Source organism: Dromaius novaehollandiae, chromosome 19, assembly GCF_036370855.1.
Source record: "Dromaius novaehollandiae isolate bDroNov1 chromosome 19, bDroNov1.hap1, whole genome shotgun sequence".
Lineage (NCBI taxonomy): Eukaryota > Metazoa > Chordata > Aves > Casuariiformes > Dromaiidae > Dromaius > Dromaius novaehollandiae.
In genome coordinates, this window is record NC_088116.1 from 13,061,501 (window position 1) to 13,089,266 (window position 27,766).

The 27,766-nt window shown below is 57.3% G+C and overlaps 1 protein-coding gene across 3 annotated transcripts in view; it reads left to right on the forward strand.

Annotated features, from left to right (window-relative positions):
* HIP1 (huntingtin interacting protein 1) overlaps positions 1-27,766 on the forward strand; it is a 76,841-nt gene that overhangs the window by 38,235 nt on the left and 10,840 nt on the right. For all 3 annotated transcript variants that reach the window (XM_064523494.1, XM_064523495.1, XM_026110897.2), the window contains exons 2-13: positions 8,251-8,314; positions 9,298-9,440; positions 10,176-10,232; positions 12,595-12,675; positions 16,067-16,143; positions 16,550-16,611; positions 19,710-19,850; positions 21,095-21,152; positions 24,494-24,569; positions 25,606-25,737; positions 26,622-26,719; positions 27,458-27,530. In XM_064523494.1, the coding sequence (XP_064379564.1) occupies positions 8,251-8,314; positions 9,298-9,440; positions 10,176-10,232; positions 12,595-12,675; positions 16,067-16,143; positions 16,550-16,611; positions 19,710-19,850; positions 21,095-21,152; positions 24,494-24,569; positions 25,606-25,737; positions 26,622-26,719; positions 27,458-27,530 (1,062 nt within the window). The remainder of the gene's footprint in view (positions 1-8,250; positions 8,315-9,297; positions 9,441-10,175; positions 10,233-12,594; positions 12,676-16,066; positions 16,144-16,549; positions 16,612-19,709; positions 19,851-21,094; positions 21,153-24,493; positions 24,570-25,605; positions 25,738-26,621; positions 26,720-27,457; positions 27,531-27,766) is intronic.

Consider the following 27,766-nt stretch of genomic DNA (forward strand, 5'->3'; position numbering starts at 1 on the left):
CTCCTTGGCTTTCAGCAAAGTTTAAAGACAGGCAATACATCATGGAATTATGCTGGCTGTCTCCCTTGGCAGTGTGCAAGGGTTTTCTCCTGCTTTCTTTAGTTGTGTCAATGTGGGAGGATGAAGATTTGCATCCGGTGACTCCAGTTAGCCATTCCTTCTATCCTCCCCTCCCCTGCTATTTCCCAAGAGGGTTCAATGATTTGGGGCATCTTCTGTGCCACCCGGCTGGTGGCAACACTCTCTCTGGGGCAGCAGGGGACATCACAGACCACCAGTTGCCTGGGAGAGTTCATGTGGGTAGCTCGGGTCCCAAAAGCTGCCCTGGTGGCCTGGCATCCTTCAGGATTCAGGATCGTCTCCACGGCCTTGCAGAGAGATGTCCTTACTCCTCTTTCTCTTGCCAGCCTCCGAGTTGGCTGCTGCCGTAGGCAGCACTTCTGGCTGGGGCAGGCACGGTGTTGGCATATCTTCACAGAATGGTTGAGGTTGGAAGGGACCTCTGGAGATCATCTAGTCCAACCCCCACTCAAGCAGGGTCACCTAGAGCACGGTGCACAGGATTGTGTCTAGGTGGCTTTTGAATGTCTCCAGGGAAAGAGTCTCCGTGATCTCTCTGGGCAGCCTGTTCCATCTTGCTCATTTGGACTTCTCACTCAGCCCGGTGGTCTGCCTCTCCTCTCTGTGCTACCTTTTTCCTGTAAGCTGCGTGCCCTGCGGTTGTCCTGAGGTTTCGGCTGGGGCAGGGCTCATGCTGGCTGCAACAGCCACGCAGAGAGCAGGTTCCCGCGAAAGCTGACTTTTGCTCTCCCCAAGGGATGTTTTCATTGAGAAGTAATCTCCAGCCAGCACAGCGTGAGCAAAGCCCAGCTGATGCAGCAAGATACCCAGGTGTCTGAAGACTGAGGCAGTCACTGCTTTGAGAAAAATATGTTTGGCTTATGGCCCTAGCGAGGGCAAACGCTGAGACGTGCAATTACTGGGATTATTTCTAGGCTGACGGGGGCAGGAGGCTAGGAGAGTGACAGCCCTCTTACGAAGGTGGTCGAGGTGTTTCATCCCCGGAGTGGCTCCAGCACTAACAGCCTGTAGCCGGGAAGGAGAGGAGCGCTTTATTTCTAAGTTCATGGATCCAGTAGTGGAAACCCCGGCTGCAGCCAGGTAGCTCAGGTAGAATGATGGGGAAGCACTTTTTGTGTCTCCCTCTTTGAAGGGAACATTTAGGACTGGGTTGGATGACTGCGAGTTATGCAGTTTGCGATAGGCATCCTCTTATTTTTTATATACATATATATGTGTGTGTGTGTGTGTGTGTGTGTATATATATGCATGCCACCTGCCTCTCCGTGGTCTGCTCGGGCTGCAAAGCCTTTCTTTCATCATTTCCCCTCTGCGGGCGTTGCGTACGAAGCCCGGGTGGTTCTCTCCTCCTGGCGCTACTGTATAAGGTCATGCGGGCTGCGCTGCCGAGCAGGCGCGGGCTGGGCGAGCGCTTCCTCCGGCATTCCTGCGAAGGAGGAACCGGGGCCGAGCCGCCTCCGCCTGCCCGGGGCTTCGCCTCGGCCCCAGCTTTCCCTAAGGGCTCTCCGGGGCTGAGAGCGTGATTAAGCGCTGCCGGCGTTATCCCACATGCTTCGCAGAGGGGAAGAACCTCTTCTGAGCTTGGAGAGCCGGCGTTTGGCTTTGTGCTGCTCTTGGCAAGCCGTGCTTAAAGAGCGCCGTGGTGTAACCTGCACCTTTGAGAAGCTCTCCCGCACCCCCGCTGCCCAGGCGGGAGGATTTCCCCTACCCTCATCACCCCTGCAACCTGCTGCCCTGGGGCCAGAGCGAAGCTTTGCCAGGCTGGGATTTAGGTTTTAATTAATTCCGCAGATTTTTACTGGGAGCTCTGCCATGGTCAGATCTTGGTTACCACTTCCCCCGGAGCCCCTGTGTCTGTGGTCTGCCGTAGGGCTGGGTTGAGAGTAGTTCTCCGGAGGTATGCTCGCTCTCAACTATCCATTTATAGAAAGGAATTAAGGAGAAAAGAGGAACATTACTAAGAGGATTTGCACTGCAACTTACTCAGTTTCTCCAAATAATTCACAATAGAGCTGGATTCTTTAATTGGCACGCATTTCCTTTTGGAAAGGAGACGCGGGAAGGCTCCGTGCAGCTCCTGTGCCGAGCTAAACTACTCTCCACGTAATGGCAGGCTTGTGATTCAAAGGATGGTAATTTGGGGAGATGTGGAAGGGGGCTGCAAATGTGCGCATCTGCATGCAGGAGAAAGAGAGATTTGTTTTGTCGCGCTCAGAAAGCTGCCTGTAACTCTGGCTCTGCAATCCCGCATGCAGTTTTTTGCAGGCCTCCCTGTGGCTGTCGCGCTCTTGGGGAGATGTTTTGGCTTCCCGCGGTGGGCACAAACACCAGCAGTGACAGCTTTGCGTGGGACCGCTCCTTGCCACGTCACCCGTGGTCAGAGCCATTCGCTGAGGGGGATTTTTACCTTTTGTGTAAAACCTCCTTGCAAAAGGAGGTTGCCCGCAGATGCTGCGTTGAGCCTGTTGGAGAGGCACCATCAGGGCTCTGGGGGGGGTCTCGCACCAGCACGCTGCATAATCCAGGTCGCTGCGAGACCCAGAAATGTTCATTATCCTCCAGTTTCCTGTCCTGGGACCCAGCATGATGCCGATTCCCACGGGAACTAAATACACCCGGGGCAGAGCTGGGAGGTCATGCCCATCCACAGCAGAAGACCTTGCATGGCCTTGGGGGCATCCTCCAAGCACTGTGAAGGAGGACAACGGGCTCTGCGGGCACCTTGAGCAGGCGCGAGCTGGGCAGCGCCTGTTGCTCCAGGGCGAAGGTTTTGGGTTGGATGTTTCTGGTCTGTTTTACTTGACTCTGCTATTCTTGCAAAGAGCCTTTCAACTCGGGGCGGCCTTGATTCCTCCGTTTGCTGCGCCGGTTTTTTAAAGAACTTGCTTGAAACGTTATCGGGGCTGCTTTTTCAGCTTTTGGTTATTTCTTTTAGATCTGGCTCCGGCTTGGGGACGGCTCTGGGCCGCGTGGCGCTGACGTTGTGTTGTAACGGGCCACTCGATCATCACACTTGTTGCCCAAGCGGGCACAGTGGCTCGGACGGCCTCTCCTCTCTCTTCCCTTTCCACGTTACGGGCTTTGCTCAAAAAGAGGAAACGGGGGGGTTGCGTGTCCTGGGCAGGGGGTGCAAGATGGTCGGCCGCGGCCAGGCCAGGACCTGCATGATCGCTTGCAGCCTAGCGTGGCTTCGGGGCCGGGGGGGACCAGCATCGCTCCGTTGGCTCAGAGGAACCGGAGATGAGCCATGGGTGTCACGGGGGATGCACTCGTGGCCTCGTGGGTCAGAAACACTTTCTGCAGTGTAGAAGCTTGCAATTAAAATACCCTCGGCCGTAGGGGCTGGTGAGCATGGGGACCCGGTGCTTGGCAGTCAGGATGAAAACACCTCTCCGTGCCCATCCAACAGGATAAAAGAGGTCTATGTTTTCTGTTAAGGCAGCCCTAAAGGTCTCGCGAGGCAACTCGGCCTTCCCGATGGGCACGGAGGCTTTGCACAGAGCCGGGCCCCCCCGCGGCTCGGGAAGGAGGGGAATCGCGGGGCAGCGTGAGCTCGCCCGGGTGGCACTCGGAGCTGCGGGGCGGCCTTGTCAGGTGGGAAATCACGCCGGAGGCTGTTCATCCCCGCTACCTTTCCCCCATCGTGTTTTTTTCCTCCTCTGGAAGGATTGCTTGGAAAATCTGGAGGGAGCATGAGGCTCTGTTTCCTCTGCAGGTTGGGAAGCTGGGGGTGTCTCCTTGGATCGGGGAGCCGGCTTGTGCCAACGGCCCTGTTTTGGAGGGGGGAAAAAAAAAAAACCTGTCCTCGGTTCACCAGGAATGGTCAGTAGGAAACGACATTTTTTCAGCTGGGAGCTTAATTTTCCAGCTTTTCTGAAGGACGTTCCAGCGGCTGCCCCTGCGGGACCCCCTCCGCGGGGCGCTTCCCGCGCCTGCCTCTCCCGGGAAGCGCCTTCGGCGTTCGCCTTGGCTGCCGGGCGGCCCGGTGGCGGCTCCGTTTGGGGAGGGGGGATGCGGGAGGGGCGGCGGGATAAAGCTCGCCTTCCTGCGTGCCGCCGCCGATAATTGCCTCTCCGGAACCAGGCTCGGAGCGAGCCGCCGCGGCAGGAAGCCCTTTACAATGCCGCTCTTTCAGCCGCGCGCTGGAAGGTCCCAGCCCCTCGCGGCGGCAGGAAGCCTTGGCCCGAGGAGCGCCCGCTCCCCTGCGTATCCTTCCCTAACCTTCCGGCAAAGCGCGCCCCTCGCGCTCCCCCGGAGGGGACAAAATGAGGCTCCCTGTGTCCCCGGGGGCTTTCGCTCCCCGCGGAGGCTGCATTCACCCGGTGCAGCTGCGCCGAGCAAAAGGAGCTCAAAGCGACGCTGTTTCGCTCAGCTGTGCCGGCGGCCTCGGTCCCCCCCGGAGCCCTCGGAGGCAGCAGCCTGCTCTCCGGGAATCGCTGCCGTCTCTGCAGCCCTCGCTGATCCCGCTTTGTTGGAGACGGCATAAAGCAAGCGCTTCTGCTTCTCCCAGGAGCCCCCAGGCGCGATTCCTGCTGGGGAGGCAGACGGCTGGATTCAGGGAGCTTTTGGCCCAGAGTTTCAAGGATGGCGATGGCAGAAATGCACTCGACGAAGCTGACGCCTTAGTGAGAACGGAGCTGTCATCTAGCCCCTAATAACCTCGAGACTCCACTTGCAGGCTCCATGTTTTCGGTTAGCTTTTGCACTTTTGCTCCCAAACTTCTCTGTTTTTTTTTCCTTAGCTCTGTTTGAGGTTGCTTGGGAGAAAAGTCAGTCAAAAACCTGCCAGGCCACTTCTTAGTGCAGTAGCTTTCGTCTTGTGCCCTTCCCGTCGTGCAGCCTGCCTGTTCGCTTTTGCATTGAAACTTGCTTTTTACTGCTCTCCCTGCGGCTGCAATCGCCCCTGAGCAAAACCCACACAGCAAATAGAGCCAGGTTTTTATCTAGGTATCCCCAGATAAGCGTTTGGGTATCTAGAGTTGCGTTTAAGTGCTCAATGTGTGTTTAGTAAAGGAAGCATAGGGCAGTTAGTTAGCTCACACTGAGATTTGAGGATGAAGCTGGATGGGATGGGATGGGCTGAGCCAGTGTGATAGTTTGGGGAAGTCCTATTCCTTCCTCTCACTCCAGCCCTGTGTTCCCACTCCAGGAGCTCCTCTGACCCCAGGGTGAGCTGATCCAGCCAGAGTTGGCAAAAAACTAACCATGCAAGAAATGCATGGCTGTCCTGGGGCTCAGAGCAGCTCCTGAGAGAGACAGGGCTGAGAGCCGGAGGGAGTGAGATTGCTCCTTCCAGTGCCAGAGGGACCATCATGACTCTCCTGTCTAAGTGCACTTTCCTGTTTGTAGATGTGAGTTTAGGACAAGGACAAGCCACACTTACAGCCTGCTCCTCACCAGGACCCACCTACTGCTATTGGGATGTAGGGCTATGGGCATCATGTTCCAGGCTGCAGCTGCTGCCGAGGAGGCAGGAGCTGAGGATTTTGTTGTTCTTCAGATTTTGTAAGAGGAAAATGAGCATAATGCTGGATTTCTTTCTTTTCTTTTTTTTTTTAACATAAATAACAATTAGTTGCACACAGGGGGAAGCGCAGAGCTGGAGAGGTGGCTCCCACCCTTAATCTTCCTACATAAAGAATCTGCTGACCTCCACCCAGCAGGTTGGGAGGGGACTGTCTGCTGTGATAGTTTCTCCACTGCTGGCCCCTGCAGGGTTTCTTCCAGCTCTCCTTAGGGCTGGGCTAAGTGGCAGGGTCTGGTCTGCATCCAGACCTCATTTCATTTTGCCTGGACCGAGATGCTCCTGCCTTCCAGCAGGCAATCCTGCATCTTTCCGTCATCTCCTGCAACCCTCAGACAAGCCCCCTGCATCTTACTGGTGAGGAAGCTCCATCTCCACGATGAGGAGAACCGGCCTCCCGGCAGCGGGGTGGGCAACGGCGAGCGTGGCGTGCAGCTCAGCGCAGCTGGAGACCCTCGCAGGCGTCCTTCCCACCGGAGCCGGTGCCGTATGGATGGTGGTTGGAGAAACGATGAAAGGGCTAAATGGATTAGCTGTGCTCTGAAGCACCTGGTGCTGTTGTCCGCTGCTGGAGCGAGCAGCAGTGTTTCCCTTCTCACAAAGCAGGGCCAGTGTGTCCTGGGACACTGAGAAACCAGACGTAGAAATCTTCCTTAGCTTAAAGAGTGGGTGCTTGATTTCCTCTCGGTGTTGTAATTGGTAGCTGCGGGTTAGAACAGAAGCTGTCTCAGCCTTTAGTACGTTCTCCCCACTCCAGATGGCAAGTCCTCTGGGGGCAGAGGGACTTTCCGGGAAGATGGGACGTGGGCAGTGCTCAGCAGTGTGTTTGCCAGGGGAATCTGGGCCCCTCTGTGCCCAGCTACACGTGCAGAGTGTGCGGCTGGTGCCTTCTGTGCTCTCCTCGTTCCTGCACGGCGGAGAGGAGCCAGTCCTGCTTGGAGGTTTCTGCCCTCCTCTCCCCCAGCTGCTGCGATGAAGCTGTAGCAGGGCCATCTTGGAGATTAAGGGAGCTGCTGAGGTGCAGGGAGGGCTGTCAATGAATAAGGCGTGGGAATTAATCCCACTGCTTTCATTGGCTTGCGTCAGTAATTAACTGCTTCTGAGTGTGCTGAACCAGCCTCTCTCTTTCACCGGCGCGGTGTGGATCGTAGCAGGGCAGCGTCATCCCAAGCGTCAACCTAGTGGCAGAAGCTGCTGTGAGAAGGGAGAGCGCGAGCTTGGGGAGAAGGGTCTCCATGCCGGCATCGCAGTGCTCAAACCAAACAGCTTCCTAAACACAAGGGTGACCGCTCGCAGTATCACAGGGCACTGGGGTAGGAGTAACTTCGCTCTCGTGCAAATTGGGTGGCCAGAGCAGCTAACGCATCTCCCAGCTTCTGGTGCTCTTGGGAAGGGAGGTGCAGAAATGGGATAGAGTCAAAAAACACTCAAAATCCTGCAAGGAAAACGCTTTCAACTGCTTCTCTGTCAGCTGAAGCTGAGTGCAGTGGTTTCTCTTGCTCTGCTTTCACCCACGCTTCTCGGTGTGGGCTTCGCGAGGTCCGCAATATTTGCATTGCAAAACATGCCTTTCCTGGCAAAGAGCAAAAGGGCAGTTTGAGGGTTTTGTGGGTACATTTGCGCTGGGGAGAGGCTGCCCACAGCCCTCACTCTTGCAGCCACCTGCCCCAGAGGAAGGCCAGGGTGTTCCTTGCTGTGGGGACCTCCTGGGCCGGGGACCACATTCAAATGAGCCGGGTTCAGATGTGCCACTTAAGCAGTGAGCTTGGGAGAAGGCACAAACGGGAGCAGAGCTGGACCTTGCCGCAGAGATTCATGAATTGGAGCTGGATGTGGGGGAGGCTGCAGCAGAAAAGGGGATATCTGGAGGATGTGAGACACAGTGCCACTTGCGCCTTGGGAGGGACAGCCGTGTCCAACTGTGCCAGTGGGTCCCTCTCCCCCATGCCACGTCGAGCACTGTCTGGTCACACTGTGTCCTGTCCTCCTCCTTCACTGGGTATGTGGCAAAGCCGTCCTGCTGCTTCCAGCCTCAGGGCTGTGGGATGGATGGGGCTGAAGCCTCGGTATTTGCAAAAGCAGATTTGCAAAGCTGCTCTGATTTCTCTGTCCAGTGCCTACCAGTTGATACCAGCTAAGCAGGGACCTGTTCTTTGCTGCCAAACAGCACGTCCAGCCCAGTTCCTTCTCCACTCGACGTGGTGGACTTTGCCATCCCCATGCGGGGTTCCCCGTCCCCCCGAAACTCCCTCCGCGTGCAGCCTGCCGTAGCAGGGGCTGCTGGCTGCTGACCGTGATCCAGGGCCAGGCGAGGGGTCTGCCTTCCCTCTGCCCGTCCCACCACCTCGCGGGCAGGAGAGAGTCCTTTGTGGTCAGCGCTTTAATTGCATCATTATTATGCTGAGTAAATGAATCCTGGCAGCAGCTGAACCTGCCAGATGCCAGGCACATCCCAGAAAGGCATCCGGGAATGAGCCGAGTCCAGCTGGCACGGCACAGCGGCGGCTTGGAGGGCCGGGGACCTGGATGGGACCCAGCCACCGCCAGGTGCCGGCAGAGCCGGGGACCCGTGTCCGTGCAGGCAGGGGGGACCGGGAGCCCGAGCCCTTCCCATCTCACCCCCCCTCCCCGCTTCTGTTTTTCAGACTGTCAGCATCAATAAGGCTATTAATACACAGGAAGTGGCTGTCAAGGAGAAACACGCCAGAAATATCCTTCCGAAAGTTGGCTGCGGGACAAGCGAGCGTGGGAGCTGGCTGGGGCCGCCCGGAAAAGGGGCCAAGGCGAGGCAGCGCGTGGGGAGAGGTGCAGCACAGCCGGTGCTGCCCGGCTGGGCCAAGCTGCGGAGTGCCGCTACGGGACGAGCCGGTGCCCGGGGCGCTCGGGTGAGCCTGCGCAGCACCCCGAGGGGGTCTCTGTGTGATGGCCGGGGCTTTCCCAGCACGGGAAAGCTCCTGCTGTGGCCTTTGCTTTGTTGGTGGGTCTGCACCCAGCCTCGCGTTCCTGCCACTCCCACCGCAGTGCTGCCATCCCGTGGGAGCAGCGATGGGAGAGCCGGAGGGACTGATGTCCGTCAGCAGACTGCCTAGCCTGGGCCTAAGGCACTTAAATCTCAGAGGTGCTTTTGATTGTTTGCTGTCCCTAAAATCTGGGCCTCCAGCACTTATGCAAGGTGGCCAAGAAGTGCCAGTGCGGCCTGGCCCGGAGCGTGCAGGTGGTGCTCCCGGGGCAGCGGTGCGGAGCTGGAAGAGCAGGGTAGCATGTGCCACCTTTGGGGACAGTGTGTGCCCAGGCTGGTGGCTGTGGCTTGGCAACCTCTCAGCTCCCCGCGATGGCCCAGCTCTCCTTGGCTCTTCTGGTACTCGCTGGGAAAGGACAGAACGTTCCTGCACGCTCCAAGCTCCCTGCTGCTGGATGGGACCTGGGCTCAGCTCAGCTGCCCAGCACTGCAGGGACTTGGCACCAGGCTGGACCCATCCTCTCTTCCCATGGAAGAGCCTTTTCCCCTTGAATCCCTGGCGATGGGCATAGATGCTTTTCAAGACCCCTTGTTTTACGTGGGAGAGCTGCCTGCCTGCTGTGGGGGTGTTGAGGAGGGGCGGTTAGGAAGCAGCCAGCCTGGCCTGTTTTGGGGAGGTCACCTCAGGCCCCGCAAAGTCGGGAAAGGAGTGTTTCCTTGACCAGCCTTTCACCATGCATCCTGGGCACGCACCACGAGAAGGGGGCGCAGACCTTCTGGTCAGTCGTGAACCGGCTTCCGCTCTCCGGCAACGCTGTGCTCTGCTGGAAGTTCTGCCATGTCTTCCACAAACTCCTCCGAGATGGCCATTCAAACGTAAGTGCTGCCCTTGCCCCCAAAGGTTCATGGAAAGACCTCATATACATCATTACCCTTCAAATTCGTGACCCTTTTCCTGAATTTTGGATACGGGAGTTGGCACTGCAGAGCAAGGCAGGGCAGACCGGCACTGCATCTGAGCGTCCCTGTTCCCCGACGTGTCTCCTAGCCAGCTTGCACTGAGCAGTGCTCTGGCACCGCTGCCCCCAGCAGCTCTATGCTTATGTCTGGTTGTCTCCAGCCCTCATCCCCCATGTCCTCTTTGCTCTGTTACCTACGTGCACTTTGATTCCAGTTGTTCTTCACCTTCTCCATTTTACCTGGAGAACCTCAAGTCCTTTACAAGTAAGAAAAACTTTTCAAGGGTTTGTCCTCCAAGAAATACCCTGAGCTAGGTCATGCAGAATAGCTCCCCGATGCAGACAGTGCATCTGCAGTGATGGTGCCAGAGGAAACTGCTCTGCTCAGGGAGTTAGTGTGTGTGTGAGAGAGATCAGAAAGAATTCTCCATCCCTGGGTAGGGATGGGGAGACTGGGGCATCCTGGGGCTGGGGCTTGCCTGGGATGAGAGAGCAAGCTCTCTGCGGAGTTGGGAACACCTCCAGGAGTCCCATTTCTTAGCCTATTTGTTAGCTCAAAGTAATGTCCACTTCACCCCCAGTGCCTGGGGCTAGCAGGAGCATGGTGCGCTGCCTTTGCTTGCTGATGCTTTATGCTTGGTTTCTTTTCCAGGTCCTAAAAGACTCTGTGAGGTACAAGAACGAGCTGAGTGACATGAGCAGGATGTGGGTAAGTGGCCAGCCCTGACAGGGAAACAGCTGTGGGACGCTGGGGCCAGGCCGGTGGGCCCTTGGCAGCACCCCGCCAGGCTCTGTGCCCACAGCTGGAGCTGGGCAGGCTGCAGGATGCCTCTGTCGGCTGCTCCCCTGCCCCACAGCCGCCCCGAGGCCATCTCACCCAGAGCAGGATACTCCAGTAGCGCAGAGAGGCTGTCGCAGATTGAAGCTGGCTCTGCATTATTGGTTTGATTATCTTCTTGCCCAAGAGGAGCCAGGCCCTGAAACACTGAGCACTGGGTGGATATCAGGAAGCTTAAAGTCTTTCTAGGCTTGTTCCGGCTGAGATCGCTGGCTCGGCACCTCCAGAGAGCAGCTTGGCCTAGAAACGCCAGGTCTGTTTGGTTTGCTTTGCCTTGCTGAGAAGAGAGGTGAATGAGAGAGAGTATTTATAGCTCAAGAAATACTCATAGTAATGCGAATGACCTCTTTCCAACTACAGTAGGTTAAATGAGGTAGCAGAGGGACAGGAGAGCAGAGAAAGTCACGGCAAGGCAGACTGCCAAGAGATGGGCCAGGAACCAAAGAGTTGTAGGGTTGGGTGGAGGGGGAGGATATGGCTTGTGTATCGTAGGAGGAGAGGATGCCTCTGGAAAGGAGGAGGGAAGAGGCACAAGGCTGGCTGAAAGAGAAGCAAGGATCACCATGAAGAGTGTAGAGATGCAGCCTGAGCTGAGCTGGAGGGGCTGTGACAAGCGGGTGCTGGTAACCACAGCAGGGAAGGAGGTGTAGATGGGACATGTCTATGAGGAGCTTGAGGAGCCGTGGAAAGGTGTCATGAGTGGGACTGCACTGTCCATGAAGGGGCCTGTGTGCACCCTGCCAGCACCCATCCTTGCTAGTGGGCCACAGGCAGCCTGTAGGAAAGCCTTGGCTGCAGGACCTCTCCTGTAGAAGTCTGGATTGAGCTTCCAGAGCTGGTGTGAAGTTGTGAGGGCAGGACAGGAGCTTAAGACAAACCCTGCACTGCGGGGAGTTAACGCAGAGCCGTTTCCCATAGCTGTTTCCCGAAAGCTAGTTGCTGACCCCCAAAATGTCATTTTTTCCATCATGAGAACTCCACAGTACTTGAAAACCCTGGACATCAGACCTCCAGCTGCCCCAAAGCCTGTTTCTTTTCCTACTGACCCTAGCACTGTTTACTGGGCCTTAAGCTCACCTTTCAGTGCAACTGTCAGGACTGTGCCCAAACTTCAATATGAGAAATGCTGGCAGAAACTTGACTCTTAATCCACATGCAGTAGATGTATTCCCAGCATCAGAGCAAAATGGGAGAGCTGTGGCTCATGCTGGCTCAACGTGCCTGGTGGGTACTCTGAACTCGCTGTGCTGGATTTGCAAGTAGTGTTCAGTATCCATCTCATCCTTCAAAATCAGATTTGATCTTCCTATTCTATGGCAAAAGCTTGTAAAACCCTAGAGTCGCAGGGGCCCTGATGTCCTCGAGGTGAGTCTCTGTAGGACTCTCCATGCAGAGTTGTGGGGTGCTGGGCAGCTCTGGCAGAAATGGTTTAAGCTGGAAGAATTGCTAATTACAAAGCCTTCAAAGAAGCGAGGTGAGTGCATACCTCTCATCTCCTGTGTGCCACTGGGAGCTTTGTGCCCCTTGGTCCCTGCAGAGCCCCAGGCAGAGCCAGGCATGTCCCTGCATGAGGACAAGGATCTCGCTATGGTCCCTGAGCTCAGATGAGGGGCCCTCCTGGGCATCTGTGAGTTGCTTCATGCCTTTGCTTTAGGAGTTCAGTTGGGCATCTTTCATATCATGCTGAAAGCATCCCAGGCACGTCACAGTTACGGGCGATTCTCTCTGCTCTGATAGTCAAAAGCAGTGTTGAAACCTGAAATAGAAGAGACCATGACCAGAAAGTCATTACCAAATCATCCCACCGTGATTCTCCCGTTCTTCAGGCCATACATAAAGCTGTTAGCACATTTGCTGCCAAGATGTACGCCAGCCCTCAGCCGATGTGCTCTTGGTAGACATACCCTGCGTGCTGTGGTACCCGGCTCACGCACATGGCATGGAGGACAAGGTGGTTCTTGCTCTGTGTGAGTGGTAGGAAGCAGGGTACCAATGAAGAGCATTTGCTGTGTGTTTTAGGAAGATGGGAGACTTGGGAAGATGGCAGATAGTGGTGGCCCAGACAGCAGCCAAGGTTCAGACAGTCTGTGTCCTGGGAGGAATGGGCTGGCAGTCACACTCTGTAGGAGTCCAGACAGGCGGGTTTCAGTCGCTGCCGCCCGCAGCAGTGAGGAGAAGCCTTCTTCAGAGGTGCAGCCTGCCTCAGGTCTGAACACCTTTCTTGTGTCCCCAGGGCCACCTGAGCGAGGGCTATGGACAGCTGTGCAGCATCTACCTCAAACTGCTGAGAACAAAGATGGAGTTCCACACAAAAGTGAGTGTCCTCCATCCCGTCCTGTCCTGTCCCTGTCCCCACAGGACCCCAGCCCAGCCCACCCAGCACCCGGGGCTCCGTGGCTGGGATTAGCAGCCCCTCGCCAGCCCAAGTGGGAGGATGATGCATGCTTATGGCTGCTGGGCAAACCAGCCACTGGGCACGTGTTGTGGGGTCGTTGGGTTTGCCCGGGGCTCCGTAACTGGGTGCACTGGGACACCTGCCTCGCGTGGGATGGTCGAACCACATCCATGAGCGCTGAGCCCTGCTGCATTCGCTCGGAGGCCCCCAGCCATGGCGCCGGGGGTGCAACCCAGTAGAGAGAGTGCCTGTGGCTTGGTGCTGCCTCCTCGTGACTTCTTCATGCCTGAAAGCATGGCAGCAAGCTCACGAGGAGAGCGTCGCAGGGCCTTAAACATGGGACGAGCAGTGACCGAGGACAGTTATTTTCTTGCGGTGGTGTGGGACAGTGAGCAGGAGGAGCCTCACTTTTGGGCACCAGACCCAAGAGACGAGCCTCACTGAGCCACCACCGCACCAAGCAATGGGTGACGGGGCTGCTGCGAGTGGGGTCCAGGGCTTAGCCCTGCTCTTAGAGCACAACTGGGCCCAGCTCAGGGGCTACCGCGGGAGGTTACATTTTGGGTAAGCAGTGAAAATGCTGCAGAGCAGGACAGTGGCTGGCAGAGCAATCTGAGCAGCGTAATTCTCACTCTTACCCCAGCACGTCCTTTCCTGTATCATGGGCCTCGTGCTGCCACCATGAAATAATGACACAAACTGCTAGTGTCTCTGTCCTTCCCCTGCATCAAAAGTGGCCCAAGGAGCAAAGCCCTGGGGACCGCTGTCTTCGTGACATATTTGGACATGTTGGCTCCTTGGAGGCACTTAGGTTGGTCTTCGCTCTGGAAGCGGAGAGACTACAAAGGTGGTGTTCGCAGTAGAAGACCCTGGGCTTTGGGGTGCATGGCTCCCCCAGTCTGCTGGAATCCAAATATCCTTCTTGATAGGTAGAGGCGGAAGAGATCGTATGTTGGACTGTAAGGAGAGGAAGGCTGAGATACAGCAGTGAACCTGCTCAGCCTCAGCCCCCCGTTGCCCACTCGGGCATCTCCTGAAGCCAGCCCGTGCGGCAGGGCTGGACAGGAGGCAGTGCACACGGCCGTGGACCCAGCAAGGTAAATCCCCTGAAAAACCCTGCTGTGGAGCCCAGCTCCTCCATCACACTTTGAATGCAGGCAGGGAAGCTGGGGATTTAGGCTGGCAGGGTAGCTCCGTTCATGCACAAGAACAGATGAGCGGGAAGACCCTGCGCCTGCTCCGACTGGCGTACGAGCAAATGAGGATAATTTGAGTCAGCACAGCCTGTGCTCTGAGATGAACCAGAAATCGAGACGAGGTAGCACAAAACAAGCCTGCTCAGCCCACAGCTGCCTTTGCCTTCGTGATCCCGGAGCCTCTGCCTCCGCATTACCTGCCCCCGTCCCAGCACCTTCGTCACTCGGCGGCGGAGCGGAGCGAAGCGCTGCATCCCCGAGGGAGCAGGCAGGCCCCGTCACCGGAGCAGCAGCCTTCCCCCGCACTGCGTCGCAGGCATAGCAGGCTCGCAAGGAGCTCCCACCACGTGTGACTTGTAGAGCTTCTTTTAGGAAAGAAATAGCATCTGTTGGTCACACTTGTCGCAGCTTTCTGAAAATCCCGTTCAGATACACATTGCCCTTAATTCAACCTTCAGAAAAGGACTAGTGCTCATTGAAGGCTGCCAGACGTGGGGAGGGTGTGCAAGGGTGTGGGAGAGGGGTAACCCCTTGTCCTGGGTCGAGTCAGCACAGCAGCATGATGTCCCATCCTGTCCCACCCAGTCGTGTCCCCAGCTTGTGGCCTGATAACGAAATTATCAGTCTGTCACTTTGAAATCCATTTTTTCTCTCTGGCCTTTGGGCTCTTGGACCAAAGGAGCTTCTGAGCACTTGAGGCCAGAGGACAGCCCAGATATATACACATATTTTTTTCCTTCTGCCCTCCCCCCCCCCCCCCCCCCCGCCATCTCTCTGCTTGTGTTAGGAACTTGTTTTGACTCTGCAGACCAGAGCTGCTGTACAGGTCCCTTGTTTGGGCTGGGTTTCGGAGCAGATGTGGTCAGAGATTTGGCCAGCTACAGGTCTGCTGTCGTAGCTCGAAGCCAGCTTGCCTGATCGCAGCTCGGTTAGTGATGTTTGCCAAAGGCAATGGGGAGCGTATTTATAGAAAGCAGCGTGATGTGTCCTGTTGTGCGTTCTGAGAAGCAGCGCTCCCATCGATGGAGTTTATTATTTAGGCAGATGCTTTATTATGCTTGGGGCATAAAAATAAAGGCATGCCTCCAAGAACAGAATGAAAAGTCATCGTGGGCTTTTCCAGAAACACTGCCCTGCATGAGTTTAAGTGCCTTAATCCTTAAAATAATTGGCAGCAGCAGATTTGGTACCTGCGGGGTTTTCTTTCTTTCGAGCTCTGCTCAAACACAAACTCTTTGCAAAACAAGGCTCGGGTAGCCAAGGGCTTTGGCAGCGGCTAAGCAGGGGCTCTGGAGCCCTGTGCCCTGCCGGGACAGCCTGCCGTGCTGCTTGGTGCTTGTGCTTGCTCTTCCTACTCAGCAGGTTTCTAAACCCAGGGAGATTGGCCCTTGCTGGAAGAATAGGGGATCTGCACATCGTGGCGGCTTCAGTCCTGTTTCCCCCAAGGCTTTGGGCTTTTCCCCCGTAGTTCCCCTGTAGTTCCCCTGTAGCAGGAGACGCCAGCCACTTCCCCTCTCTTCAGCCCCTGCTCTGGAGAAATGGGTCTTTGCAGAGCTTTGCTTTTCCTTGCGGTGAGGAACTGGGCTTTGGTGGATGATGCTGCCCGCACAGGAGCGTGTTGTGGTGGGCTGGCAGGCTGCTGGCCCGTGGGCATGGTGTGGGAGAGAGCTTGGGTCTCTCTGCCCTTCACTGCGGCTTGCTTCATCGACAACCTAGAATTTGCAGGGACGCAGTTTTGTCCCCTTCATGGTACAGCTCTTCAAGGAAGCCTGCAGGCTTGCTTTGACAAGGCAGAAGGAGAAGACCTGGTGATGGGCCATGAGATTTTAGCCTGCTACCAAAACGTTTGCAAAGCCTGGTTAGAGAGACAGCCTCCACTCCACTGTTCCCCCAGCTGAAGAGGCCAACGTGCAGTACTTCTTGGCCCAAGGGGGCTTCCTTGGGGCATTTGAAGAGCCATCCCTATCTCTTGCACCCATGGCCATGGGCCAGAACAGCAGCTCTGGCCCTCACCGCCTGGCAGCGGCACTGCCCCAGCAGCCACAGGGCTGTGGCCAGACTGGGAAGTCCTCAAAAGCCCTTTCTCTGACCCCTTCTCCCATTTCCTTGTGCAGAATCCCAGGTTCCCTGGCAACCTCCAGATGTCCGACCGACAGCTTGATGAGGCCGGAGAGAACGACGTCAATAACTTGTGAGTCCAGGGCAGGAGAAACGAGGCATTCCCAGGCAGGGACGCCAGGGCCAGGAGGCGAGGGGAGGAACCTAGATGTCGGGTAGTGCTGGTGGAATGGCGTTGCATGTCCTTGCTGGCGGCCTGTCCCAAGTGGGGACAGGGACCCTGCATTGGAGCCTCTCCCCTACTTCCTACCACGGGCAATTGGAGCGGGCAAAACCTTGAGGCGAGCACACTGCAGGCGCTCTGGGAGGCATCCCAGCGAGCACAGCCGCTGCCCACGTCCTTCCCAAGGGGTGCCATGGCAGTGTGGGCTCCTACACTGGATCACTTGCAAGTCCCTCTGGGGTGACGCCTGCCGGAAGATGAGGCTTGTGTGGGGCCGTGGGAATGCTCTCTAACGTTCTTGTTCCCCCCTTCCTAGTTTCCAACTGACAGTGGAGATGTTTGACTATCTGGAGTGTGAGCTGAACCTCTTCCAGACGGGTAAGCCTCTTGTTTTCATGACCTGTGGTTGCTGTGAGCTGCGGGGTTGCGGGGTGAGACCCTGCCGTGGCCGTGGGTGCAGCGCCAGAGGAGGCTGGGCCGCCTCCGCAGTCCCAGATCGGAGCTCATGGGGGTGTTGATGTGTGCGTGATGCTGAGTCGCAGGCTCCAGGAAGGGAGTTGTCTGAGGGCGTCTGAGCTCATCTGTTTTTCGTGCACTTCGCCAGAGTTATTATTAGCCAAAATTATTTCGTGTCAGAGAATTGTGCCTGGCTCATGCCTCCCCCCAGCAGCCCTCCAGCATCGCTGGGAAGCCTGCGTGGAGCCGGCTACGTCGTGCAGCTCTGCCCTTCCTCCCCACGCTCCTCCGGTCTCACTTGCCCGTCTTCATGATCTCTCACTTCAGCCTTCTCCCTGGGCTGGGTTTCTTCTCTTCTTACTTACAGGCTTGTGACAAGTTCTGGTTTTATTAACAGAGGACATAAGCTCCCCCGGATATTTTACAGCAGTTGAGGGGAGGAGTGGGGGTACCACCTGCTCTGTGCATCATGCTCGTAGAGGCTGTAATCAAGCAGAACAGTGAACACAAGCAAGTCTCAACTCTCGGGACTAGGGAGTCATGAGCACTTCTGTATGCAGTAGCAGGATTGTATTTTGGAGAAATTAAAGCAATACCAGGGCAATCCTTCATTTGCTGGGTTTACAAGGCCTTGAGTGCTGGCACTGCAACGTAGCAGAGGCGCGTGATAGCCTTGAAGCAGAAGTGGAAATGTGTCATGGCATGGAGGTTCCTGTATGCTTTTATCTGAGAGTGAATTTGGCTGAGCTGTAGTACAGGAATGTGTTTTAATGGAGCTGGAACAGTGCTTTCATCTCAAGGCCCACAGGAGAAGTGGGACAGAAGTGCATGAGCTCGCTCAGTGGGGCCGGTGCTAAAGGGCTGGTCCATGCCATGCAGCCCTGGTCCCCGGAGTACCTTCTGGAGCTATCGCTGCTGCGTTTCCAGGGAGGGAGTTGCTGGATGGAGAGAGATGAAGCTGCCGTCTTCCCTGATAGCTTTGCTAGACTGCCAGGGCCTCCGGCCCGTGTGCTGGTTCAGGGCAGGAAACCCCTTCGGAGGCTTCTTTCACAGGGCAGGAGCCATGAGCGTGCTGGCCTTTGGGGAGACAAGGGTGTGGGGCTCTGTGTCTTGCTCTTGTAGCCTCCAGCTCCTGGCAGTCCCCCGGGAAGTGCTCCCGAAGCGGTCTGTGTGCCCATAGCTTGATAAGCTGTTTGGGAACAGCTTTCTAGTGCCTTGTACAAATGCCTCAGGTCACATGGAGACTCACTTGCTTAGGAAGAATACCTTGGCCTACCCTTTACAACAGCCCAAACCTACCTGTGACGTGTAAAACGTGCCTCAAATGGCCAAGGGGTGCGGTAGGAGCCCTGCGACCTGCTGGCAGTTACGGGGGATGCTCACGTGGGTCTTAGCGCCGTCTCCACGCTCTCTACTCGCTGCAGAGGACCATCGACACGAGACAGCGTCCTTTGCCTCTGGGTGTTGCTGGAGTCTCTGGCTGCATCTGGCTTTCTGTGCACACATCGCTGGGTGCCCGGCGCCCAGCGGTGACACCTGAACGGTTCTGCTGCCTGGAAATAGCTGGGCATAACTGCAGGGCAGCTGTACGGTGCAGCCCTGACAGCGGGGAAAGGAGGGAGCTCAGGGTTGCCTCCCTGCCTTGCGCTGCAGAGGGGCATCATTCGCTTCCCCCGGGCCCAGGGTTGGTAGCGAGGGGTGTTGATCCTCCTGCTGCTGCCATCATATGCCAAAAATGGGCAGTTTGCAGTCGCCCAAGGGCTGGAGCGTGGCCCAAGCGCCCTGCCACTCCAGCCCATTTGCCCAGTATTTATATCGGAGCGGTGCCATCCGTCAGGGTTTCAGGTGGGTGCTGGCGGAAGCATCAAAATCCCAGCGTTGTTTGGGGTGGATTTTCATCCTTTTCCTCTCACCTGTAGCGCAGGGCCCTGGAACGGCAGTGGCAGGCAGAGCACCAGGCTGAGGGGCTGCATGCTGCCCAGGAGACATGGACCTGCCCTCGGGACCTAGCAGGGCCTCAGGACCAGGCTCCTTGGGCCCGAAAACCTGGCGAGACTCAGAGAATACTTGCTGCTGGTGTGGGGAGAGACAGAGCTACAGCAAGGGCCAGGGCCAAGGCCTCGCGGGGGGCACGAGCGGTTGATGCAAAGCAGCTGGCAGTCCATTAGCCCGCAGTGCGAATGGAAAGCCCTTCAAGGTGCTTTCTGCCGGCACAGCTTCCTCGGGACTAAGCCCCGGCTGGAGAAACTGCCTCCCGAAGGAATAAGACGGGTCCGCTGGTGGGGATGCAGGGCCTGGAGAGACTGTGGAAGGAGGAGCCCAGGGCACGTGCAGCCCACCACTGCTGTGTTGCTCCCGGTTCCTCCCCTCTCCATGTCCGTGATGTCTACTGAGTCCTTGACGGCTGGCCCACAGCATTAAGCAAAAGTGTTCCCATGCTTGCATGGGTGCCCTGGGAAAAACGATCGGGAATTTGCTCTCCTGCTGAGCTTGCAAGAAGCAAACAGGGAGCAAACAGCTGCATGGCAGAGGGCTGGGCCCCAAGGTCTCTTGTTCCAGGTCATGTTGGCCTAATGCAGCTGACCCGCTTCAGATATCTGGTCTGGGAGGAGATGCGCCAGCCTTAAGAGGGCTGTTGCTCTCACACAAATCTAAAATTTAGACCATTAGCTCGGAGCTGGTTGTCTCCCTTGCATCAAGCAAATCCTGGCTTCGACAGCCTGCCCACGTCACGTGTCGGATGGAGTCTCCCCAGCACGAGTTTCCATAGCAGAGCTGTGGCTGGTGGCGGGTGCTGAGACCTGCCCAGGGGTGTCTGCAGGCCAGGAACGAAGCCTGTTGTCCTCCAGGCGCTGCAGATGGGAAGGGAGTGTCACAGACACGCTCGGGCCCGTGCCTGCCGGTGTGAACTGCTGCACAGAAATCATGTAATACCCTGTGACCTTCCATGCTGGGGGTGATGGTCTCCGTGAGTCCCCTGGAACAGGGCCTAAGCACCGTCTTTACTTATTTCCCGGTAGTGTTCAACTCCCTGGACATGTCACGCTCCGTGTCGGTCACTGCTGCGGGCCAGTGCCGCCTGGCCCCGCTGATCCAGGTGATACTGGACTGCAGCCACCTCTATGACTACACCGTCAAGCTCCTCTTCAAACTCCACTCCTGTGAGTATTCCCGGGGCTGCCACCTCTCAGGATCGTCATCTGTCCTAACTGCTGGGCTGGGCCACAGGCCATTTGCAGCAGGCCGAGAGCTCCTGGCGCAGCTCTCCGTGAAGGTGGATGCTGTGCTGCGCTGCTCCTCTCCCAGTGAACCCCCCTTTCTCTGCACTCCTGCGGCTTCCAGCACTTGGTAGCATAAGCCAAAGGCTTGCCATCACGGGCAGGAGGTCTGGCCGGGCCGGACGTCTACATCTGTCTTGGGAGCACATCTCTGCCGTGTCTGAGCACAGCCTCAAGCCCCACCACAGCCCAGGGCCCCGGTCTGGCAAGCACAGGCCAGCACAGAGAGGGGTGATGGGGCTGTGGGGAGCAGAGCACGCTGTGCCCAGAGCATTTCCAGGCCCACAGGCACCTCCCTGCCAGCTGCAGCACAGCTCGCCAGGTTGTCCTGCACAGGAGCAGCCTGGCCGGCAGTTTAGTGGCCCCTGAGCACCTGCCCTCTTTGCCAGTCTGCTGCTGGGACTCACCGTTCCTTGCCCAAGCTGTCTGTGACCTCCCTAAACTCCTTCCCAACCTTTGGCGTGAAAGGAGTCACCAGAGCTGTCTGCAAGGGCCAAGGAGGCACAAGCGATGGAGAGGAGCAAGGGGCAGACCTCTCTTCCAGACCAACCCCTCCCATGCCAGCACCCTCCGTCCCACATTAGCTTTGCACGTGCTGTGGGGCTCCTTTGCACCAGCGGGGCCTGCCCCACTGTACACACCTTGGTCGTGGGGATCGCTGCGTGTGAGGAGCTCATCCAAGGCCCCGCCACCCTTAGAGTGGGAGAATCCAGCAGTCTCAGAGTCCTTAGGTTTCTTCACATTCTCCTTTTAGTCCTGAGTCACAAATGCAGCCTTGCAGTCCCTGGCTTTAGAGAGGTTGGACTAACAACAGCGCGTTGCACAGGCTGAGAAAGCTGCATCTCCGCAGCACCTTGCAGAGACAGCAGCTGAATGCCAGCTTGCAACCCTTCTCAGCCCCTGATCCCCCCCGGCCCCAGGAAAACATCCTCTCCAGGGCCCTGGGGACATCTCAGGGGGATGTGATCCTGCACTGTAGCCCATCCTGCTGAGCCTGGAGCGTTCAAACCCCAGGAGAAGGGTGGCAGTCCCTGGGAGGCACCCGTCCTGTATGGCCATGCGGATGTGCTGTCCCGATCCGTGCATGTTCCTGGGGAGGTGAGGTTTATATTCGCTTTGTCTTCCAGGTCTCCCGGCGGACACGCTGCAGGGCCACAGGGACCGCTTCCTGGAACAGTTCAGAAAGTAAGTGCCTGCACGGGCGCGTGCTCGCTCTCGCCCACGGTCCATTTGCAGGTGATGCTTTGCATGCGGAGTTCCGTTCAGGAGTGCCGCGCGCCCGCTCGGAGCTCCGTGCGGAAGCAGAGCGGGCCACCGGGGCCCTTTACAATTCAGCTCAGCAGCCGAGCGGTGGAGGCGGATGAAATGCAGAATTTTGGCTTGGGGCTGAGAAGTCAACCCAGTCTGACTTCTCTGCCTCTGCTCAGAAAGGGCTTTTCCTGGAGCGGGGCTGGTTTCTCCAGGACACCCACTCTGTTTCACTAATTTGCTGCTATTGAATTACTAGATAACTGCGTTATTAATTCTAAAGAGTCATTCAGCCGCTAATGGCATTTGATATAAAATACTAGCTGATGATTTGAAATCCTCAGCCGTTTGATTGCAGTTTTAAGTGCAGCGTGCAGTTGGCCTGCTGAGATGAAAGGCTCTCAGGCGTTGCTGAGGACCAGTCCTGCCCTTCCCGACTTTGCTGGAAGTGTTTGATCTGTTTAGCGCGGCAGCTTTGCTGCATAAAGAAAACGGGTGTTTAACGGGGGCCGTGAAGCTGAGCGCAGCAGGTGGCTGGCAGGGTGACGTCCCGGGGGAGCGTGCATTCGGGACGGACAGGGCGTTTGGAGCAGCCCACTGCCACCCCTTTGGGAGCTACCTTTTAGCAGCATTTTCTGCTTGCAAACGCCCGGCTCCCGCTGCTCTGCTGGGAGAAGGACGCAGCTGAGGTGCATTTGAAGAAGCGCTGGGGTGACCCGTTCATAGGGCAAAAACCCAGCTGGCCTTTCAAGGAGGGCAGGAGTGCGGAGGAAAGACCCAAATCCTGCTTTTTTCCCAAGTAGTTGTCCTTTGGGCAGCGACAGGACACAGTCAGAAGTGCTGTTACTGGAGAGACCGCCTGTGCCCCATAGCGTAGTCAAGGCCGTTGCCTTTGCGGGCGTGGGGAAGGGAAGAGATTTCCCTGCGCGGTGTTTAATTTCGAAACAGGCAAATTGTACGAAGCCGAGGAAGCTCGTTAAAAGGGTCCAGCTTGCAGGCGTCATGGAGACGGTGTAACACGCAGCGACGGGCAGCACTGCGCGGTGCGTTGTCTGCGCGAAGGCAGTAGGAAGGCGGCTGTGAGTCAGGGAGGCTGCGTGGTGCGGCAGCAGAGCAGGGGAGGCTTCGAGGCGTGAAAAGCCGTCCTCGAGAGCACGCGTGGCCTGCCCACACGGGAGCACGGAGACCAGCCTGGCGTGACGAGTCTAAAACCGTGATAAGGCAACTCAAAATGAGATCCTGAGGAGCGCCTGCTCCAAGCACGGGGTGAGCAATGCCTTCTCGCATAGACCAGGGGCTGGTGAGTCACGGCAGTTCAAGGGAGCGCTTGTGGGAGACGAACTGGGAACGGAAAAGCGGAAGGACCTCAGGGCAGCAGCGGCCCCTGATCTGGAGCCAGGGTCTGCATGTCTGAGGAACTATCCCAAATTGAAGTATCAATAGCAGAGGTTTAAAAGAAACAGTTAAAAGAACAGATAGGCAGAACCAAGTCACATTCATCCAGTTATCCAGAAACTCTCACATGAGAGAGTGGCTGTAACATGTTGCTGGAAAATTGCCCAGGCTTCTTAGTGCCAGAGGACTGCAAAATATTTGAAATTATGCTGTTCTTTACAAAGGGCTCTGGTGAGAGAGGGAGGGGGACGAAGGCACCGGTGGGACTGACCTGGGGCTTGGCACCATGGTGAAATGAGGACGATTTTTACCAAATGATGGAATGGGATGGGATGAACGGTGAAGTTGTAAGTCGGGGTTCATTAGAGCCCTGGGGGGAATCTGTAAGCACGTGCAGAGCGATACAGATGATATAGTGAAAAAGTTTGTTTCCAGGAGAAATTAAGCTGCCCTGGCATGTGAGGGCAGATCTCTCTCGGATTAGTTACTGCTCAAAAAGCGGGAGACAAAGTGCTGGACTTAAATGACAAATGATTCCCGACTTTCTTGGCGAATCCCCAAGCGACTGTGCGGGAACCTGTGTTGTTCAGTTTTTTTCTAAATGGGAGAAAAGGAGAGTGCGTAGTGCAACCCCACGGCCGCTGATACACGATTATTTAGGGCAGTCGAAACGAAAAGTGACCGCAGAGAACAGCGGGAGGACGTCACGACGCCGAGGTACTGTGCAGTGACAGGGCAGCTCAATTCAAGGTCAAACACTGCAAATCGCTGCCCCCCCGGGAAAAATACTAGCAACGATGTCAGTGCACATGTAGGCTCTGCATGAGCTCTGGCCACCCGGGACAGGGATGTTGTATCGGATGTGGACGGCACTAGGAAAACAACAGCTCGGTGGCTTTGGCACGGCAAGTCGAACGTCGGGGATGGCCGGGAAGGGAACGGAGACCAGGGGAGCACCCCTGTGCTGCCGCACGCCGGGCAGCCGTGGCTTCCCCCGCGGCGGCTGTGGTCGCCCAGCCCAGGGGGTGTTACAAGGGCAGGAGCAGCCGAGAGACGAGCAAGGGATGGGCAGAGGGTCCAAGGAGAGGTTACACGGATTCTTCATTTGAGAAGGGAGACCTTTGAGGGCTGTGGTAAAGCTACAGAGTCACAAACTGAGTGGAAAAGGGAGAGGGAACAACTCTTTGCTTTTCTCATTTCACAAAAGCCAAGGTGCCAAAGGAAATGATCTGGCAGCAGGCTTAAAATAAACGATAGAGAGTACTTTTTGGCACAGGATGCTCTTGATGCCAGAATTGGAAGTAGCTCGAGAAAGCAGGTAGGCCTGCTCATGGGAGGGATGCCCACGCAGAGAATTAAATGTGGAGCTGTAGATGTAGCTCCCGGGCTGGAAGCCCTGACCCGCTGGTTGCTGGGAGGATAATGGGAGCAGTGCTGTTTTTCTGCTGTCCCCTCAAGCATGCAATTTTGGCCACTTCGGGGGCAGGACAGAGATGGGGCTGGACCTCTGGTCTGACCCAGTGCAGCCATTCTCTTGTGGTTCTCAGTTTTGGGTCCTTCTCTCTGCTCTTTGGGTCCCTTCCTTTGGGGTGTATGGGAGAAGGCCTCTGGAGTTCAGTATTCACCAGTATTTGCTTCTCAGACAGAGCAAGAGGTGGGAGGCTGGGGTTTGGGGGGGCCTTCCCAGGTCTTGCTGTGGGTTTGATGGCAGCATGTACCACCATCCCCTCCAGCACAGCGCAGCAACTCGGTGACGCCGCTCTGGAGCCAGGCGAGAGGTTGGAGGAGGCATGCGGAGGAGCTGCCCGTGTGGGGATACGTGAGAAAGTGGGGCACGGCATGCAGAGAAGCTTCCTCACCAACCTCTGCCCTTCTCCTTTCAGGCTGAAGGACCTGTTCTATCGCTCCAGTAACCTGCAGTACTTCAAGCGGCTGATTCAGATCCCGCAGCTTCCAGAGGTGAGAGCCACGCAGATGCGGGTCCACCCGGGGCACGCGGAGCGCTTGCCCTTCCCACGGCCAGGGTTTGCAGCAGGGGCGGTGGTGTGCTGCCCTTCCCAGGGCTGGAGGAGACTCGGGACTCGCTGTGCAGCTCTGTGGCCAGAGCTGATCAGAGCCCAGATGTGCTGTGAGGGCCTTCGGTTTGCAGAGGCTGACAGAAGCACACAGCTTGCACGGCCTCACAGTCGGAGCTGGACGGGTCAGAGCCGGTGTCTGCACCCACAGCTCGCTGGGGCTGGTGCACTGCTCCTGCAAGCACGGGAGCTTCCTTCAGCTGCTTTCTGCATAGCCAGGCTGCATGCCCAGGGACCAAGCTGCATGCTTGCTTCCCAAGGGAGTTTATCCGGCTCCTGAGAACGGCCAAGAGCAGAGCGTGGCCTGAGGTTCATCCCAGCAGGCCTCCCTGGGTCTGACCCTTTGGGAAGGACATGCTCCTCTGACTGCTGCCGTCCCTGCCCAGGGCTTTGGTCCAGGATCCCTTCTCAGGGCAGCAGAACTGGGAGGTGCGAGGAGCAAAATGACTTTCCAAACTGTAAACGTCATGCTCAGCTCCTACGACAAGCCCGCGGCATGATGCCGCTCCTCGTTCAGCTCCAGCTCTGCCTCCTGGAGCCAAAGCTGCCTGCAGAGCTGGCTGCAGCAGCGGCAGCCCCTCGCACCCTGGTCGTAGCAGATATAAGACCTATTTTGCTCTGGAAACAAAGCCTCAGCGCTGAGCCCAGCCCTAACCAGGCATCTGCAGAGCGGAGGGCTGGGCCTGCGATATGTCAGCAGAGGGGACACGAGCTGCGTTTCTGGTGCGTGTCGCAGGCACAGCAGCCAGAGCAGAGCACAGCTCCCACCGCGCTGAACCGCAGCCCTGCTAGGGCTTGTTCCCGGCCAGCTCCAGGGCTGCCGGGGATGGTGGTAGGGCTGGGTTTAGGCCAGCCGTGTCTGAAGTCCTGCGGAGGGGCAGGGCTCAGCACTGTGTAGCCACGTTCTCCTCCCTCCCCAGAACCCTCCCAATTTCCTGCGAGCCTCGGCGCTGTCGGAGCACATCAGCCCCGTGGTGGTCATCCCTGCTGAGGCGTCTTCCCCAGACAGCGAGCCCATCACTGATCTGGTGGAGATGGACACGGCGTCGCAGGTGAGCTGCCAAGGGGCCTCCGCTGGGCTCTCCTAGCTGCAATCTTGCTGCGAAAAGGTCGCGTCCACCCATGGGTCCCACGGCCAGCCTGCGTCCAGGGTTGTCTCTCCAAGCTGTGATTGCGTTGGGTCTTAGAAAGCAGAAAGCGGTGAAAGCCTGGAGCCTGCGGGGTTGAGAGGCGTTGAGGAGCCTCCACGCAGAGGGTCGTGTTGGCACTGTGTTGCCAGAGGACAGGTGCCCACAGGGCTGCTGGGAGCACTGCATCATCTGGGGAGGCTGAAGTGATGCCATGGTGCTTCTCTCAACAGTTTGGTGCCCTCCAGTGATGACTGGCTATAAACGTTTTGCTTCCCAAAATCGCCCCGAAGCTCCGCAGGCTTGTGCTAGGCCTCCTTCCCAAGGGCTGGGGCTGGGTGTCACCGAGGCTGGGAGAGGCGATCCTCACAGTGGCTTTTCCCGTTCAGCATTTCGGGAGGCAAACTGGGGTGCAGTGAAACGGCATTGGGGATCTCCCTCCCCAGGAGTTAGTTGGGAGAGGACCACAGCTGTCTCACGTTGAACATTAGGGTCTGGTTTTCTGCATTGGACGCCTGTGAGTGAGGCTGCGCAGCGCAGGGCAGCAGGGAAATTCAGTCCTGCAGCAGCTGTCCCAGGTGTCCAGGTGACACGAGGAGGCAACAGCCCTGCCGGCAGACGTAACGTAGCAGCACGTAGCAGGCAGGTCCAGGCATTGCCCAAGGGCTGGCTCTGTAGGGCTCAGCACCCTCCTGGGGCTTGTGCTCCAGCCGGGAAAGCCGGGGGACCTGGGGCTCGATGCATCCCTCCTTGGGGTGCCTCAGGCAGGTTTGGGTTGACTCGCTGGCTCTCCGTTTCTCTCCCCTCAGAGTCTGTTTGACAATAAGTTTGATGACATCTTTGGCAGTTCTTTCAGCAACGATCCTTTCAACTTCAACAGTCAGAACGGGATGAACAAGGATGACAAGTGAGTTCTCCCTGCGGAGTCTCCGCAGCTTCTCCTCTCCATGCAGGGTGTCACGCTTGGGTGCCGTTCCTGCATGCTGAGGCCTGGGTCTCCCTCCCAGGGGGGCAGTTTATCCGGGGTCCACTCCGGAGAGCACCTTTGAGCCCTGAGCCCAAGCCTGCGGCTCTGCGATACCGTGGGTGGTAGAAATGGCCCGGAGCAGATTGGGAGCTCTGCGTTGCGCAGCAGGAGCAGATGCACGCGAGTCTGCTGTGGGGTGGCTGCTGCGTGCTCCCAGCCCCCATGGCGAAGGAGAGCGCTCCTCTCCCAAGGCACCTGTCCTCCATGCTGGCAGGCACCATCGGGCCACCTTAGAGACCCCGTAGCCAGATCCAAACCAATCCCAAGATCTCCCTACGTGTCTCTTGCTCTTCTGTTATGCAGAAGAGGGGCTGAATGCAAACCAGGGCTGAAGCACCTGGTTTTCTGTCAGGGCTCTGCATTATTCACGTACATTTGTCACATCCCTGTCCCCTTTCTAAGGTAAGCTGGCAATTTTGGTATGCAAAGAGCTTTGAAGGATCCCAATAGTCTTCAGTGCTTGTCTCCAAGCCACAGTCTCCTCTGGGGAAGGGACATGCAGGGACTGGCTCAGCCATCCCAAGCGGACACTGCGGCACTATTCTCTCCTCATCTCCTCACCTCCGTGCTGGTGATCGGGAGCACAGAGGAGGCATCCGGTGTCTCTCTCCTTCCCAGGGACCGGTTAATTGAACAGCTTTACAGGGAGATCAGCGCCCTCAAGGAGGAACTGGAAAACTTCAAGGCCGAGGTGAGTTTATAACGCTCCGGTTTGTGTTAACACGGCTGGGGCGTTGCTCTCCGCAGCGCTGGAGGCGAACGGGCCCCAGCGATGCCAGGGCAGGATGAGGCCCGGAAGCTCCCGCTGTGAACGGGGCAGCGTGGGGCGATGGACCCTGAGGCACTGGCTGCCCAAGGGGTTGCTGTGCCTCTGCGAGCTGCCGGTTCCCGGCCTCGACCACGTCTGTGGGTCTGTCCTGCCTGCTG